Below are 20,139 nucleotides of genomic sequence, written 5' to 3' on the forward strand. Positions count from 1 at the left end.
TAACAATCAACGACAACACAAATATTTGATACGTGAGACTATTTACACGTTCCAAAGGGTCATCTTAAAATATGGTTGCTTTGTTTGACACAAGATTGTAAGATCATGGTCTACTCAAAGTTTATGGCACGTCGTACACATTAAGAGAAGTTAATTCCTTAAGACTATGAACGCTCTATGAAATGGTAAACCACAAGAGTTTCTTCAACACGACACTGACAAATTACAATGCTTATAAATTTTGCATAAGGCACTTTACATATGTCCGCATACTTTTCTTTTTCTTTCTCTCTCTCTTTCTCTCTCTCTCTTTCTCTTTTGTTAATTAACTCATGTTGAAAAAACGAATCGTGCAAATAAAAACATTCCTGCAAACGATGACCATTTTTTATATCAGTTGTGTTTCTCTCTCTTTCTCTCTCTCTCTCTCTCTCTCTCTCTCTCTCTTTTCTCTCTCTTCAAATCAATTTATTTAACGACAGAGAAAAATGCGATTGTCGTTATAAAATAAAAGAATTTCAATTTGCTTTTATATATCACAATGTTAAAGAAGTCTTTGAGAATAGAGAAATATCTTGTTTCAAATTATTTCAAGCGAAATAGAACTTATGCCCTCTGACCTATATATGATTTTCCTGAAAGCTGTTGGATATTCGAGACGGTCTCGACTACCTCTTTCCTTGTCCTTATCATACGCACGACGTTTCATATATAGTCTATGTCTTCGTGTTATATTAATATAAATTCCTAGATCCAGATGAATATGAGGATACTGACAATGACCGACTAACCTAAATATCTACATAATTTCTTGAAGAACATCTAGACGGATTTCTTCGTGATTAAAATGGAAGAATGCTATATATTTATATACGTTAATGTAGTAGTAGGTATATAAATATTTTGTAATCATTTAAATCAAAAAAATTTTCACATATAGAAAAATTTCGCATATGTAAATACATGAAATAAATATATTAAATATATTAAAATATAAAGTAAACTTATATTAAATCTAAAATGTATGAAAATAAGAAATATTAAAATTTTTGTTATTTTTATTTTGTTAGAGAACGAGAATGAACTGAAAAGTTAATATAGAAGATTGCTAAAGTTTTCATTGGACAACAAAATAAAACACTTCGGAAGCATACTGATTTGCTTAACTTTCTTAATACTCTACTACTTTTCATTCCCCAGGTATTGTATACCTGAGAAGTAAAAAGTATTTGTATGGAAACCGGTATTTTTAAAATTAGAAATTCCTACAGTCAATAGATATACAACAAAACTTTATTTGATCTTTAAATCATTCGTTTTTTTCTCGTTTAATTGCTTGAAAAAAAAAGATTGAATATATTAAACAGTTTGAAAAGTGATCATGAGAACACCTAGAATGCGAACCCCTATTTTCTTTTTATTATATCCATTTGTTCTAACCATATCTCCGTTAAAAGTAAAGAAACTTTAGTTGAATAAGATATAACAAGAGAAATTTACATTACAAAATGTAATTATGAACATGTGAGTATACGGTGACGTCATTTTTTCGACAGAAAAGATATAAAATAGAGAAAGAGAAAAATAAATAGATAAAAGAGAGAGAGAGAGAGAGAGAGAGAGAGAGAGAGAGAGAGAAGAAAACGTGCTTTAAACTTATTGTTAGTACAGTGCATACATTATATACCATACATATATGTGAAAAAAATGAGTCATTAAAATATTTCACCCGTTGTTTCGTGCTTTATAATGCGTAGCTCGTAGACGGAAACTTAATATAAAAACTTTCGTTCAGCTTCGAACAATAAGGATGGGTTATTATAATTATGCAAGCCTCGACGACATTTATATTTTGTTTTTACTTTTGCATGGTTTGTTTTCTTTTTTTCAAAGCCATAAGAAAGGCTTTCGTAATATCTGTATTTTATTTTCACTTGGGACATCATTTTAATTCCGTTGAAAATCTTTCGTCCGAGTAGGAAGAACGTAATGCACCACGGAGATTTGTAAGCTCATATTAGAAAATACGTAAAAGATTGTGAGTTTACATAACATATAACGAATAATAAGAGAAAATAATTTTCAAGCTTTCCATATACGATTTGGGGTATTTATCAAATTTTAATTTATCATTCTTATTCATACGTTTCAATACGCGTCATAATTTCAACGTACTCGTATTTAGTAATACGATTAAATGTAATTTTTAATCCTATTAATATGTCGATTGTACGTATTACAATGGAATAATATGGGTATGTTATGTACATACGTGGAACGAACGCGAATGATATTTTATATTTTCTGATCGACTATATATCGTGCCCTTTCGAGGAATTACTTTTACAAAATGGTTGCGATTCAATAGAATTGCGAGAAGCAATTGCGTTAAAACGAAATTTTCTTGGCATTGTTCTCTTTCTATGCCTCGTGCAAATTTATACTCGACAATATCGCCATGGTCCTCAAATATATTTCGCTTTTCGTTTTTTATTCTTTTTCTTTTTCTTTTTTTTTCTTCCTTTTTTTTTCCTTTTTTGAACGAAGAACATAGTACCGAGATTTTTGAGAGTAATCCATTCGAAGATGGACACATGTTCGATACGCTAACGACCGAAGCTTTTCAGCTTTTAAGATAAGTGCTATATTCTACACAAAAAATATGCTATAAAAAAAAAAAACTATAAATTTTCTGAAGTTTACAGAAGACATTTTTAGATACAGAGAACGAAGGAACGAGAGAGGATGCAAATTGAACCTTTCTACATATACTGGAAATATTACTCGTAAATTTATAGAAACAAAAATATTTTTCTTTTTCTCAAGCGAAAAGAAAAATTTTAATTATATTTTTCAATATTGATCTCGTTCCGAGATTCGGACGCAACTTTACATTTTCGTCATTGGTACAATCAAAATTCAACTTGCATTATTTCTTCTTTCTTTTTTCTTTTTTTTTTGATTTGACATGTTTATTGCGGCTTCAATTGCTATGATTTTTAGTAGTGTCGTCCAACTTCGTTATCGCAACGTAGCAGAAAGAATAAACGAGGAAGAATAAAAAAAAGAATAGAAATGCGAATATAAAAAAAAAGAAGGACGCGTTGCCGAGATAACGTCGGATAAAATTCGCTTGTAATAAATTTCGGTGCAAAATGAAAAAGTCCATGGCAAGCTTATTTGGAAAAAAAATGTCACCCAAGGGAAACGTCCGAGTTAATTAAGTGACCTGGTAGAAATAAAAATGTGACATTTTTTTGTCACTCCAAGAACCCGGGAATTCGGCCATCATACATTAGGCTATTTGAACAATCCTTTTGAGCGTAATGAAAATGATCGCCTTGTAAATAAGTTACGTAATATTATTATAAGTGAGAAAAAAATAGAAACACAACAACCGAAAATAAACAACGAACATTTATATATATATATATATATATATAATATAATATATATATATATGTATGTCAATTTATATCCTTTATGTTATTCATACTGTATTTTGTGCGAGAATATAAATAGGTATTGATTTTCAATAAAACTTAGAAAATAAAATAATTCGTCGAATATAAACACGTAAGATAGAAAGTACGGCTTAAGAAAATACGGCAACATAACAAACAATAAAAATAAAAAATGAAAGATATTTGCTATTGGTTCAGTTTATTCAAATCGTCGAACTTCGTGTTGCCCGTGAGATCGTAGAAAACACTTGGGATTTATTTATTTATTTGTGTACTTTTTTTTATTTCTTTTTTTTTTATTTTATTTTTTTTTTTTTTTTTTTATTTTTTTCCCGCAGCATACGATTCGACCGGTCGAACTGGCACCGTTTAAAAAATCGTACATCGTTGTTACAAATGCCGTTAACCGTGTCGCGTTTTGCGGCTTTATATCTTTTTGCGCCTGTGCGTCTACAGGAGCTGTAGGTGTGCGTGATTTATTACTCATAAATGTACCACCCTCTTGGTGCGTATGTCCACCCTTTCTCTCTCTCTCTCTCTCTCTCCCCCCTTCCTCCCTTTCTAGCTTCGATTTCCATAGATACAAAGAGAAATGTTATTACAGAAACGAGTTGTGTGCACATCATCCTCGCAATCAGCAGTTGAATCATTGACCGATTGTAGGAAATACAAAATTTATTTTCCACATAGTACCACATCGGGATAAAACGTTTTACTCGAGCGGTAACCTTGATAAAGGGATAAAAAACGAAATCGATTTTATTCAGTGATAAAGTTGTTTTGAATTTTCTTGCTTACATTGAAATAGGCAGCTGTTTACTGTCTATTTTTTCTTTTTTCTTGCAATTATGCTAATCACTTGTTCGAAGAAAAGATTGAATAATTGAATGGTTAATATCGATATATATGGAGTAGAACTTAGAATTTTATAATTAAAACAATTGGCTGTTACGTTGGATAAGCATTAGTGCAATTTCATATATTAAAATATATATGACAGTGTGCATATAATCGCGAGATAGGTTAGTTTTATATACAACCTTAAATTAAATAAATATCTATGAAAAAGTTAAACGTGTATGTATTATTAGAAACAAATTCTATTAAATTATATATTGTATATATAATATTTTGCTAAATACTTTCGGAAAAAATAAACATTCAAACAAGTAAAACTGATTTACGATAAAAACTTTGATATTATTCTCGATTTGTCACAGCAAAACACGATAATTCATGGCATTCATTTTATTTAATAAATAATGATACGTAATAATATATGGTGACAACAATTTACTACTATTTAATATTAACGAATAACTACTATTTAAATAAATACGTATAAACAAGTTAAACGTATATGTACGATTAGAAAGAAATTCTATTAAATTATACATTTTATATATAATACTTTATAGACAAGTAACTGATTTATGATAAATACTTAAGTACTTATTATTCTCGATCAGTCATAGCGAAACATGATAATTCGTGGCATCCCTTTTATGTGGTAAGTGATGATACGTAATGGTGTACGGTGGCAGCAATTTACTGCAACAGTGTTTTGCACTTCGCGACGAAACGTGTTTGTTGGGTGCCTCGTTCGCTAGCTATTCGGAATCCATTTCTCGCGAAGCTCCGAACGTAATAAACAAACGGAAATTACATCGTCGGCGAGAACGCAAGAGACGAGAAACAAAAAGGTTATGGTGTAGTGGCACGAACGACGTTGGTATCAAAGCACCTACGATGAATAAAAAGAAAAGGAAACGGAAAGAAGAAAAGAAAAGAAAAGAAAAGAAAAGAAAAAGAAAAAGAAAAAGAAAAAGAAAACGAAAAAAATAAAGAAAAGCAGGAACACGAGAACGAACGAAGGATTCTCCTTGATCTACGAAACTAAAAGGAACAAAAATGTATGTTCACCGAATCTTATTTAAATATATCTCTATCTTCGTCGTCGTCGTCGTCACCGTTCTCCTCTTGTTCTTTCTTATCGCTCTTACTCGTTTCGCAGGAAGAACTCGTATTTGGCATGCATCCGCCTTTTGGATTAAGCTTTAATCCCGAAGAAAGATAACATTGGTGTGGTTTCACAGTCTTTGGTAGTTACTTCTTCCTGTACTACACCACTAAATCTGATTTTTTGGATACAATCCTGTTACTTACTATGTAAGTACTACATGTATTGTATATAAATATCCGACAAAATATAGATAAAATTACATAGATATACAGTTACATACGATAGATAAGAAAAAATTTGTTCGTTTTATATATATATATATATATATAATATATATATATACGATAATATATATATAATATATATATATATATATATATATATATATATATATATATATATATACGATTTCCCGTTTATCTCAAAAAATTTGAATATCTCAAAAGGGACTGAATCTATTAAAAAAGTACTTTTTACAGATTTTTTTTTTATATAAGGGAGCACATCATAAAATGCCAATTTTTTTCGCAGATTGAATGGGGAAAATTTAAAGCCAATATATATATATAATATAATATATATATATATATATATACATATTTATTTATACATATATATTTATATACATATATATATATATATATGTAAGGAAAAATCTTAGAAGTGTGTTGGAAATTGATGGCACATTAAATTTTACCGTACTGATAGACAAGTGCAATGTTAAGGAAAACAACGTTGTGCTCGATTACTGGTTAAATATGAAAATATATTTAATAAATGTGGAACTATAGAAGAAACGATGTCACACGCTATTCGCTATTTGCTAACCTGCCGGTCCTTCTGTTGTTTCGCTGTTATGCTATTTGATGATTGCTCTCGCTTATTTTGCTGGTACGTCACTCGCTGGACATTCTTGTTGTTTCACTCGTACACTGTTCCGCTGGTTGGTTTCTCAAGAAAGCTGCAAACTCATTCTCACCGCCTTTTATTACTTTCTTTCTTTCTCTCTCTCTCTCGATATCTCAGCTCCTCTTTTCTTTCCATAAACATACACATCTCGTAAAGACAAATCATGCTCTTTCGATCAATTTGACTCACATACATCTATCGATCGGCTTAACTCACACATGCACACATATTAGACCAGCCAGCTCTGGAGCCTTCCATTTCTCTTCATCTATCGGCATATTTCACGCATATACACACATACAACTACCAAACTCTGAAACTTTTGATCCTTACATATATTTTCTTTTTTTCTTCATAATTCAATGTCATTTTTGGAGACCAATTTAACGTCATGCCATATAAGGTTATTTATTATTATAAAATTTTATAAATTATATCATAAATTTGTAAGTTTCGAAAGATTATAACTTTGTATCGTTGATTACCTGTTGTTATGCTGCATGTTGTAAACAAAGGTCGAATTTCTTACGAAATAAATTTCGTTACTTAATAGATCGTTAATTTGAGAAGCATAAAGGAAGAAAAATATATATATATACATATATATATATATATAAGTATGTATGAAAATATGTATGTATATACATATATGTGTATGTGTATATGTACATTATATATATATATATATATATATATATACACATATATGTATATGTTTCTTGGAAATAAGTTGCTTTTGCAAATTTATTACTTCGTATATAGTAACAACATTTACACAGTCATTCAACAACTCTCAAAAGTAATTGTGAGATAATATTGGAGTTTGGCACAATCTTGTCATTAAACTAAAATCGATATAACAATCGATGAATAGCAAAGGGCAATGAAATAGATAACCAAGCAGACACTCATGAAAAAGCTCGGATCACTGAGAATATTCGTTGTGAATTGCTTTCATCGATTAAAAATCGATGATAGATCGATAAAAAGTAGTTGCTAGAGTTATTCTTTGTACGAATTCATTGGGCCGTTTGATATTCATCGTTGCGTTAGATTCACAGAGGTAAACGAAAATGGAGAGATTCGTGGTCGGTAACTTAAAATTTAATTTTTTTCTTTTTTTCTTTTTATTCTTTCTTTTTTTTTTTTTTCTTTTGATCGTACAAGAAAAGCTAATATTAAAGGAATAATATGAATTGAAGCTCGTTTAAATTTAATTTCATAAAGGTAAAAAAGAAAAAAATATATTAAGAAGAAAATCGTTGAAAAGTAAGAACAATAGTATTCTCTTCATCCGAAGAATCTTCCATCTCTTGTTGCTTATTTCATTAGGACGAACTTTACAACGAGGAATTTTTTCCCTCCGATCTCGTAGCTTTGTTTTATTCAAGAAATAGAAAAAGAAGAGAGAGAGGGAGAGAGAGACATACAAACAAACAAAATGAGATGTATTCTTTTCGACAGGTAATTTTTGCTGTCATCTCGAATTTACGCTTGCTTCAGTACGCTCGCAAATCGTATCACCGTTCTTGCCATACGCTTCACGAATATTTATAAGAGAAAAAGGGGAAAAATAAGAGAAAATAAAAAAAAAAAAGAAAGATAAAAGAAGAAAGAAGGAGAAAAAGAAGAAGAAAAAGTTGCCAGCTGTCTTCGTCTCGATTTGTTCACCTTGAAGAATAAACAAAACTCAAAACTCAATTTCTATCATGGTTCTATCGTCCGATAGAAATGTTTTGCTGTAAATAACGGCAAGTAAATAAGGAAGTATTACTCGTGTGTCATCGCATATCATTTATAACATATGTTATTACTTTATACATCAATTCACGTAAGTAGAAAACACTCACGCTTACATTTAAGTCACTATTGAATCTTATAGATTTATTAAACTATTTTATTTCGTTATGTGAAATTTCTTAAAAAGTTGTCTATGTTCAAAAAAAAAAAAAAATATATATATATATATTTCTGAAATAACATACGATATATAAGATAAAATACCATAGGAGTGCGATAAGATTTAAAAAACTCATTTTTACATTAATATTTAATATAATATTTTATCTATTATTTAATTTAACATCTTATATAATATTATTATAATATTAGATATAATATTACAAAAATAATAGATAAATAATTGTCGTATATGATAAGAAGAAGTTCGTGATTAATTACGTATTAATTGTTTCTCAAATATTCGGATTTCAATATTTAATCTGATACAATTTATCAAGATCCTAATTACGCAAGATAAGCGATATATCTACATAGATATCGTTCGTCGTACTTGGACTACTGTTCGCAAACGTCGTTAGAGTATCGGTACGTTGCTTGAGAGCAAAGTGATTAGCGCGTTGTTGCAATTTGCTTGATATAGTCTCCCTAATGGATGCCCTATGGTACACTATCGTTCGTAATCGTGATACGTTGGATGTTACATAGGAAGCCTATTTTATCGAAGAAAATAGCGATTCATCCTAAGCATGTTGTTCGATACTATTGGCCAATATACTAACCAATGGCATTCGATCCCTTTTACTCTGTTCTATAACGTATTTCTTATTTATCCTTTATACATTTGTTAGTCAAAGGATTTCTCTTCTAATCGATTAAGAAGAATTGGCCTATATATTCGTTATATAGGTATTTCATGTTTCTAATCATCATTGATAGAGAGTTCCAATCCATTTGTCGATTACAACCCTAATACCGTTGTCAGAATAAATAGATGGTATCGAATTTGGAAAGAGACAAGTTAGTTCTATCTTATAAGAAAAATTATCGAGAAAAATTCCGAATGGTTTCGCGCTCTCTTCGATCAGATTCGAAACAGAAAGAGAAAGAAAGAAAAAGAAAGAAAAGGAGAAACTACAAAAGAAATAGAAAGGAGAAAGATATGATGAAAGATTCGGAAGGACGTTTCCGTCTTCACGGATCCTAACCTTTTATCGAGATGCATCGATCTATCTATCGTACCTTGGTATAATAACGAAGATAACAAAGAAGTGAGAGAGAGAGAGAGAGAGAGAGAGAGAGAGAGAGAGATAGAGAGAGAGAAGAGCTAGTTTGTTCGGACGTGTATCTTGATGTTTGCAAGAAAAGAAAGAGAATGGATGTAACGATAGAGGCGAAAAGACACTGATAATAAAACGAAGCCAGAAAGAAATGAAAGAAGATAGACTGAACAAGAAAGTGTCTATGTGTGAAAAATAGAGAGAAAAAAAAGAGAATGTGAAAGAAAAAAGAAAGGAAGAAAGGAAAAAAGAAAGAAAGAAAGAAAGAAAGAAAGAAAGAAAGAAAGAAAGAGAGAAAGAGAGAGAGAGGAAAAATACATGTCCTACATAACATACATAGATAGAACAAAATGGTGGAAAATTTTGGTCGGTAGTAAAACGTACACGCGGATCTGGCATTACGCCACGCAAACGAATATTGCCAATAAACTGCCAATCCAATTTACCTAGGTAGAAAATACTGGCGTTCACTTTTACGAGAACGAAGCGGCTAGAAACGTTTCGCAAGCCGAACTCTTCTTTCACCTATCGATTGAGCTCGCTCTTTTATTCTCTCTGTAGGGACTACATCGTAGTCTCGTCCACCCTCGATCCTTTTCTTCGTACAACGTTCGTCTCTGATCCTGATCGTTCTTCCTCATCCTCATCCTCATCCTCATCCTAATCTTCTCTCTCTCTCTCTCTCTCTCTCTCTCTCTCTCTCTCTCTCTTTATATTTACCTATCTATGTATCTATCCCTATATCTCTCTTCTTGCGAGAAGAGATCTCGATTTGTATTCCCTAGATAACGATCCAATGAAATGCAAATACCATATCGACTTTCGTCGATGCTTTCGGACAGTGTTTCGGGAATGATTAATCGAATCGATTTTCAATGATCAAACGATAGTACGCTTCTCTCGAGAATATCGATACCTTCGTTCGTCCGTTCGTTCGTTCATTCGTTCGTTCGTTCGTTCACTCGTTCGCTCGTTCGTTCGTTAGATGGAAATTACTTATCTAATCCGAGTCACGTTCATACGTGGACATTCAAAATTACATTACCCTATTCGTTGTCACTATAATTATACAGAGTGTCTTATAAAAAATTGCTGAATATGAGAATGGACTATTCGTGATTCTAGAATGATAATAAAAATTTCCTCTTATCACGAGATTACTTTGCAATTTTAAAACGATATCATTAATAATGATTATTTAATTTAATTTGTTCGTTAACAAGTAAATCTATCAAATTCATTTGTATTATTACACTTTAATTGTTTTTTTTTTCTTTTTTTTTTTTTTTTTTAATAAGAAATTCAATTTATATTACACGTATATCATCGACTTTAATATATAATCGCCGTAATTCTCAAGTTTCGACAAGAATGTCGGAGTGATGCTATTCATCTCATTTTTGAGTATTGAGTAACGTAACATTTCTAAACTCAGTGGATCCATAAAACCATTCTTGCGGTAGGTCCGGTATACTTTCATGAGCCTTTATCTGGGAAACAATGAAGAAGACCTCGACGCTCGATAAGAATCCGTGCGAGAGAGAACACTGTTGAGGAAACTATGCATCTCGAATGTATATATTAAGGGAAGAGCAAGCCCTGAGGATGGATCTACTGTAAAACGACAGCATTACGGAGACGTTCTCGTGCTCCCAAAGGAAAGAGGAAGGGGGGAAGAGAGAGAGAGAGAGAGAGAGAAAATTCACGAGTTTCGAAGAGGAAATCCTTTTGATGTTGACGCGTGGCTTTTGCCTTTCCTTTGAAATTTATTGTCGATTACAGTGGAAAAGAGAGAGAGAGAGAGAGAGAGAGAGACATTGTATCTTAGAAAGTATGAAATATGAGTGATACGTAAATAATCGAGCTAATGTCGGATGGAAAATTAAAAAAGCAAGAGTAGTTTTTTTCTTTCTGAGGTTAAAGTCAACAAGATTTTATATGAACGTTGAATACTCTATTTACCACGACGTTCCTTAAATCTTAGCAAAGGAATAAGCTTCTTAAAATATTTTTTGAACAATTTTTAAAGAGGTATAATTGGGGGGAAAAAGAGTATAGTTTTATGACATAAACTGGACGTCATGGAACACTTTAACATGGTTCGTATTAATTAGGATCAAGGTTGCAGAAAATCAATGAAAATGGTGTCATGGTAACGTTTTTTTTTCCTTCTCTTTTAAAATAAAGGACGTAAAGAAAGAGAGAGAAAGAGAAAGAGAAAGAGAGAGAGAGGGAGGGAGTGAGTGAGTGAGGGAGTGAGGAAGAGAGAAAGAGAGAGAAATAAAAGAAAGAACAATCATTTTGCTAAGATTAGAGACGACTATACTAACTCCTTTTATCTGGTAGTCAAGTGAAACTTCTTCTTAATGATCTTTGAAATCCCAAGACGATGAGAAAAATCGTTTTCCACAAACGAACTTTTCTATTCAGATCATTCGCATTGTCTTGAAATTTTTTTAGATCGTTTTGCATGAATTATTTTTTCTTCCTTCTCTCTTTCTCTCTCTCTCTTTTTCTTCATCAACATGTTCTTCTCATATCGACAATTTCGAATAGCCTCAGTCTGGATTTGCGTACAAATATCTTCTGCAGGTATCAGTAAAGATGAGGAAAAAGGAGGAAAATGGGAAAAAATGCACAGATAATAAAAGTTTTATACCGGTGGGATTATTTGTTTTGTTTACTTACCATATCTCTTTTCGTTCTTTTTCATTTTCGTTTCTATTCTCTTGTTCTTCTCTCTCTCTCTCTCTCCCTCTCTCTCTTTCTCCCTCTTCTTCTTCTTCTTTTTTTACCTTATTCATTCATTCTTCTTTATTTTCGACGTTTCTTTCTCCCTTCCTTTTTTTCTTTTCCATGAGACCATTTTAGATTAATTAAGACTTTTCTTTCCGTCGATTGAGCAGCGTGATAACTTTTGAAACTGATGAATCGGCATTGCGATTATTTTCTCGATTTATTTAACGTCTGACCAACTTACCTCTGAATTCATTCCCCCTCAGCCACGTTGTATTGTGTATTTGATTGGTCCGTATTCATCATTTTCGTCTCTCTCTCTCTCTCTCTCTCTCCCTCCCTCTCTCCCTCTCTTTCTATCTTATTTTTGGAATTTCGAAACCCTAGGAATTCCAGAGAATTATTTCCTGTCAGTCTTATAATCACCAAAGATATTTTACTTGAAAATATGATCGCGAGTTTATGAATAATACTAATGGAACAAACGATCACGAACCAGTGCCATTTAAAATATCTATGATTGTTCTATGCTCTTTTCTTATCGTTGTCAAATGTCTTTTTAAATGTCTTTTTTATATTATGTCTGTCGTCTTTTCGAAAATGAGAGAGAGACAAAGAAAAAAGGAAGAGGTTAAGGGAAAAAAGGAGAAGAGGAGGAAAAAAGAAAATGACTTCGATTTTTGAGATTCGGCTTGGGAATTCTTTCTTACGTAACGGGAAACGGTTCACTTTAACCGGAAGAGCTTGGCTCCACCGAAACCTTTTCCGCTTTCTACCCTAATTCCGAGTTAGAATTCTCTTTGAAGTGGTCCGTCGCCTATGGATATCCTCTATACCTTCTTTTCTATCTTCCATAGTACCTCCTCCCCTCTTCTTTTCTATCGTAGGACTACTTTATCTTTCCTTCTTGCAATAGAACTTGTTATTCCACCTAGCTAGATTCCTCTTAGGAATGGATTCGAAAGGAATTACGTATCGTAAAAAAAAAAAATAAAAAGGCATTTCGCGCATGACCGAATTTAAAATTCTCTTTCTTTCTCACATAGGACGTGTAAATATAGCATGTAGTAATATAAGTAAATAATATTATGTATATATATATAACTCATACCTATTACAATATATGCTGTATATATATTGTTTGTTGAAATTTATTTTACAGTATAAAATAATAATACATATTTATTTTTTTTTTTTAATCATGAATTCTTAAAATATTTTTTTGCTATATATACGTTTAATGCATATCAAAGAAAACGAAAGTAACGTACAATTTTTTCATTCTTCTTTGTCTTTTTTTATTGATTTATTTTTTGTTTTCTTTTTTCATCACTTTTTATAAATGCGATTAAGTAAGTGTAATTAATTGTACGCAACGATTAGAAAAATAAAATTAAGGAACGTAAGAAAGAAAAACAAAAAGGAATTTTCTTTACGTATCATATTTGTAATAATTTTTAATGCATAGTGAAGAAACATTATTTTTTAAATATTTCTCGTTGCTCATAAAAATCTGTGTAATAAATTAATAAATAAAATCATTAGACGAAGCTTAATCAATCGATATTATTTCATTGGTTTGAGTGAATAAGGTATAATTACGTGGCTCAATACTTCGTGTTAATATACTTATAATACTTACAAAAGAATTCCCGAATGTTTATTTTTTGCACGTACGGGTGATTGATGAAAGAGAAACGGAGAAAGAATAGGATCGAGTCAGAGAAAGAGAAAAAGAAAAGCTGATATTAGTTTCGTGTATAACAGCTTCTACCATGTCGTCTATTCATTGTTCAGATATAAGTTATTTGTGTGATCGACCAAATAGTTCTCACTGCACGAACTACTTTCGAAGTAATCCGCAAGACTTCTCTCTCGCTCTCTCTCTCTCTCTCTTTCTCTCTCCTCTCTTTCTCTCTCTTTCTCTTTCTCTCTCTCTGTCTCTCTTGCTCTCTTGTATTCATAGACATTCAATCAGGTGCTATTTCGTACGTCGCAGGAATTGAAAATGATTATACTTGGCGGTTGAGTGAACATCTCGAAATTCGGAACCAGTCTTATATAAGTTACGCGACCAAGAGACTCGGATACTCGTTTACTTGAATATTATTTCGAGAATATCGTAAGATCTCTATCGCTTCTCTTGCATTTCCTATAAGGTCTAATGTCGGTCGGTAATTCCAATTTTCAATCACGACTGATAAAATTCATAATACGAAATATCTACCATAGTATTAATCGTTTAAAAGTTTTGACAAGTTATAATATTTAATATATTTAACTGATGTATGAATAAAATTGAATGAAATAATTTTTGATTAATATAGAGGAGAGAATAAATTTCGTTATTTCTTTCTTTAGCTAAGAACTTTTCTTGAAAAAAAATATAATTAGCATTAAAAATATTTTAAAACAAATCTTTTTCAATAAAAAAAAAATATATATATATATGTATATATAAGACAATCCTTGAATATGTATATATATATATATATATATATATATATATATATATATATAAATAAGACAGAGTGTGTATATACGCGATTGGTATCGTTACGGTTATCGTTATAGATTCTGTCTAACTTGAGGACGTTTTCACGGCGGACGAGTTAAGCATACTGATGGAAACCATCAAGTGCGGTATTATAGAAGATTTTAAAGAAAGGCATTAGAAGGAATGACGCTCTTACGGAAGCTTCTTGGATCCTGGATGATGAATACGCCGCAGCAGCAGCTGCGTTGAAATTAGTTTTGTTTTCGGAGAAGGATAACGTCCCTCAAAGCTTGCACTAAAGTCGGGCAGACGCGTTCATTTTCTAACCTGAAATAAAAAAACTCAAACTCATTACGCGGTAAAAACAATAACTTCGAAATAGTGATTAGTGGAGTATAAAGAAATGTTTGAATTATAAATTGCTGCCATTTTCTTCCCCTCGTTGTATATATTTTTATTATTGACTTTTACTAAAATTCACTTTTGAGCCAACGCAGAATTAATAAGTCAATTCAACATTTGACGGGAAAATTAATTTTCAGAAATAAAGAATTTGTCATTTTATTTTTACATTTACATTATGAAAAATCGATCGTGTGTGCTTTTTGTCTGAAAAAAAGAAAAATCTCGAATAGTGTCGTTATCGAAACAACGTGTACATATACACAAATTTTCCATAAGGCTCAAATTATAAAAATAAATTGTAAATACATTCATGATTAAAAAAAATAAAAAATATGTGTTACTATTTTTTTTTGTAAAATAAATTTCAATAAACGATATATATTTTTAGTTTTTATATTATATCGTATGTGCTATTCGTAGCCAATAAAGAATAGTCACATTTTTTGAAAAAGAATATCTGTAATATGTATAAATGAAAGAATCAGATAATAATTTGATTTGTTAATTTGAATACAAAAAACGATTTTGAAAAAGACGTGAAATATAAATGAAACAATCGTGTAGTAATTTGGTTTTTTTAATTTGAATAAAAAAAAAACATTTTTGAAAGCATTAAATAATAGTCTAACATACAATTAAGTTATTTTCTATAATACAGTTGTATCTGAATACAAGGAAAAACTTTTTTGAAAGTATCAGTTAACAGCTAACGTACAATTAAGCTATTTTGAATAGTATAGTTATATGTAAATAGAAAAAAAAAATATCTTGGAAAGCATCAGATGACAATCTAATATACAATTACATTATTTTCAATAGTATATTTGTATCTTATATGTATTGTAGAAGCTATAGCAATGTTAGACGACATAGGAAAATGCACATACATAGGCGTCTTTTGTTTCTCGTATATTTCCCGAAATACTCAGACGAAAAGCGTTGGCGGTGCACAGAAATTACATGCAAATTGGTAGAACATGGTGAGACAGTACATACTAGCAAAACCATAACACGAGAGTCGTCCTAATAAATATAACTTATATGTATTCATGCTGCATGCATACATACATGAACAACTACATGTAAATAAATAAATATATTCTCAGTTGGACATTGAATAAAAGATTATTTTCGATGATTTTTTTGTATTTTTTCTTGAATTTTCTCGAAATATTAATTCTATCTTCGTTCGTCAAGAAAAAAAACATTGAAACATATCACGGATATATTAACATTTATTATCATCTTTTTGTATTTCGAAATAAAAGTTTATTTAATTGATCATCGTTGTTTAATTGATATCTTGAATGAGCAAACATGAATACAACTTAATTCATTTCTAATCTATTTTTTTTTTTTAATGATAAGACATTTAGAGAAATATGTACATAATTATAAATGATAAAATATTAGATCAGGAAGACAGAAGAGAGAACATTTTATTAACAGAAGTCAGGAAGAGATGATATAAGACTTCAGTATTTTATCACTTCACAGTATTTAATTACATTTTCGTGACGAGTTCCTTAATTAACTGATTAAAAGCGATATATGTATATTATTAACGAGAAGAATGGTTTGTTAAAGGTATAATTAATTTTCTATGTATATAACGAAAAAAAATATTATGGATATTCGTAACTTATTAGTAAAAGTTATAACGATTCGAATTCTATAAATCGATAATATTATATGACAGTATTTCGATAACAATGAAACAAGTTGGGCTCTGACTTTTTTACAAACGATATATGGGAAATCGCATAATGAAATATGATGTTGTTCGAAAAAGTTCGTTTTTGACTTGCGAGCTATTGTCACTGAGCTTTACATTCTTTTCCTTTTTACATACTCCAATTTTTTATTCCTCTAAACAAAAGAAATTTATGTGAACTTTATAGTAATAAGTTTTATACATTGGAAATTCTATAATCATATCGATAATAATCAACCATCGGTAAAGGTACATATGATATTTGCTCTTGAATAGAGATCGTGATATTATTTTAATCGAGAATATTTGATTAAATGCACATTTATATATATATATATATAAATATATGTATATGTATTCGTTGGCTCAACGTATTCTATCCAATGCCAAATGCTATACCTTCCTTTAATTTTATTTTCAAACGATATTATTAATTATAACGCCTACCTATAGAGAAAATTCAATTAATTTCAATAAATAAGAACCAATAAATTATTATTACACAATTCTCATATATACTTATACTTGCTTTAGGTGTATCTTATTAAATAATTTATATACTGATCATTCATGGAAAATGTTAATATTACATTCTTGCTATTAAACGATAATATTTTAATCAGTTGTTTTTCTTATTATTGTTAAATATTTAATAATATCGCCAACTGTACATTTTACATATGTATATCATTATATATATATAAATGTATAGACATGGTATATTATATCTACATTTAACAATTTATCAAATGAGATCGTTCATTATTAGATCTATTCATAATTATCACACATGTACTTAAACACAAAGTTGCAACGTTCAATTTTTCTCTCTTTTTTTTTTTTTAAGAAACATCGTCTTGTTTGATCAGAAAAATAAAGAATTGGCTAATCGGTTTTCGCTTTGATATATCTGTGCTCATCGTGAGAGATCAGGGTTTATATCTAATGCCCATGAGGCATCATCCGTTCATGATTATCCAAGCAATCGTAATAATCGATGTGGTATGCGTTTATGACATAGACACCGAGCAATGCCGATCATTGGCCAATGTTAATCATGACGATATCGAATTGGTCGATTCGTCATGAATAATTATTTTGTTTGATGTGTGCATACATATATCATCTTCATTTCACTTTCGTGTTAAATTTCGATCGAAATAGAAATAGAGATATATAGATATACATATGTGTAATGATTGATACGTATTTGCTAGGGGAAAAAATATATAATACAAAGAAAATGAGAAAATTGATAAATTATAGGTGAAATACACGAGAGATAATATGATATATATATTTGATATATACATATATATATATATATATATATATATATATATACAATATATATACAATAATTACATTACAATCGATTTTATCTTGCATATAATTTGTTTTTCAATAAAATCTTCGAGATTTACAAAATTCACCGAAATTCTCCGTGAAGAAATGAGAAGAGAAATTTACAGCCTCTTTCAGCACTTAAGTTGAATGGCTTGTTGGATTTTCGAAAGATTTATCGTTCTACGTTTAAACACGTCGGTACGTTCCGCCCTTTATGTTGTTATTTACATCCACGGCTTTGCTGCTCCTCGAGGACGCCCGTTTACTTATGAGAGACACGCATTAGTTGCCAGTAGGTCAACCGACATCGCTCGAAAAGGATCTTCGAAGTAAAAGAGAGAGCTCTATTTTCTTAAACAAGAATTTTTGGTTTATTTTTATATCTTTTAGTAAGTTTATCTGTTATATAATACTTATTCAAAGGCTCTGTTCAATGAAATCCCTTCACTATTCGATATAATTTACTATTAAAAGATTTTTTTATAACTTTTCAGAGACAATTTTTATAGAATTTTTTCTTGATTTATGAGACACCATAGTGTTTAGTTATATTTATTTATCTATTATTATTATTATTTTTAATAAATTATTATTATTATCAAATCTTTTATATCTGTTTAATTTTGTTAATTAGTTTTTAAGACGAACGACATTTATGCAGTATAATAACATCATGTTATCAAATTCGACGATCGCAATATATTATATTTATGTAATCAAAAGGTATAGATTAGAATGAATTTTAAATGATGATTAGATCATTCGATCGAATGATAATTGCTAGAAGATCGATCAAACGACTACCGAATTCGAACAGGAACTTCTCAAATATCCACAACGTAGAATCCTATGGATGCTTTTGATCACACATATTGGATTCACTTAGTGGTTCTAGAAGCTTGCATAAGGAACTCAATTTCCAACGTGACATTCATGGTCAATCGATGAGGATCGTAGCCTGGTAGGAGCGATCAATCCGTTTGATACAAGCCGCTTGCTACTCTCGCTCGTTTAGATTAGCATTACTGGTGCTGAACTCGGAGTTTTCGTGCTCTCTCTCTCTCTCTCTCTCTCCCCCCCTCTCTCTCTCTCTCTTCTATTTTGCGGTGCTGGATTCTGCGATGCTGGAATTAGCCTGTGGCCGTTTGTACAACGCGAAATCACACGCCAGACCGTTCGTTAGAGCTTCACAAAGTTCATTAAAATCTAGACGATTTTTCTTCAGTTTCTCATTTGTTTTTGTTTTGAATAATCACAAAGTCGTATCAATGTCATTATAAATTTTATTACACCAACGAATAATAAAGCATTATAGGACCATTCTATATCAATCGTTGTTTACAATTGTTTACAGTGAAAGAGAGGCATTTCGATTATTTCAATCATGCTTTATTTTAATTATTTCAGTTTCATTAAAATGAATTGAAATAGTTGTATTTAACTTGGCTTTATTACGTTCGCCTTTCAAACTGACTTATTTTTCTGTTTTACGGAAAAAGTATATTTATTATAATTACATACATATATGCTGTATATTTGAACTATAGATATATAAATTTCATATCAAATTATTTTAAAATTTCGACATATTTTTATTCTTGATGGAAAAGACACTTTTATAAGATATACATATACAAATACTTGAACTGAAAATATTTATACAAATATTGAAACTATTTATATACCTAATTATGCGTATAAAAAGATATATGTATATTATTGAGGTATCTTTCAAAATTTGAGAAAAAAAGAAAGAAAATGTTCGATGTTGACTGACATACATTTACTTCACAGGTATCCTGGATGCGAAAGAGGGATATGCATATCCTTAGCGCAGGAATCCTTATGTATACTTCAGATCTGAGGTTCCTAGTAATCCATCCGGAAAATTCTGAGAACTGGACGTTGCAGATCAAATCACCTCAAGAACGAGACTCCGGAGTTTATGAGTGCCAGATCAGCACCGAACCAAAGATGTCGTTGAACTATACTCTCAACGTCGTCGGTGAGTGAATTTTGAATTATTCAACAAAGTTAACTCTTCGTCGGAATGAACATTCCGTTTGATTTTTCGCGATTTAATT

General features: G+C 30.6%; 1 protein-coding gene across 1 annotated transcript in view; it reads left to right on the top strand.

The window, feature by feature from the left end:
* LOC124951850 (zwei Ig domain protein zig-8-like) overlaps nucleotides 1-20,139 on the top strand; it is a 294,625-nt gene that overhangs the window by 127,532 nt on the left and 146,954 nt on the right. Inside the window, exon 3 of the mRNA XM_047500804.1 lies at nucleotides 19,850-20,060. Within this exon, the coding sequence (XP_047356760.1) occupies nucleotides 19,850-20,060 (211 nt within the window). The remainder of the gene's footprint in view (nucleotides 1-19,849; nucleotides 20,061-20,139) is intronic.

Source organism: Vespa velutina, chromosome 9, assembly GCF_912470025.1.
Source record: "Vespa velutina chromosome 9, iVesVel2.1, whole genome shotgun sequence".
Classification (NCBI taxonomy): domain Eukaryota; kingdom Metazoa; phylum Arthropoda; class Insecta; order Hymenoptera; family Vespidae; genus Vespa; species Vespa velutina.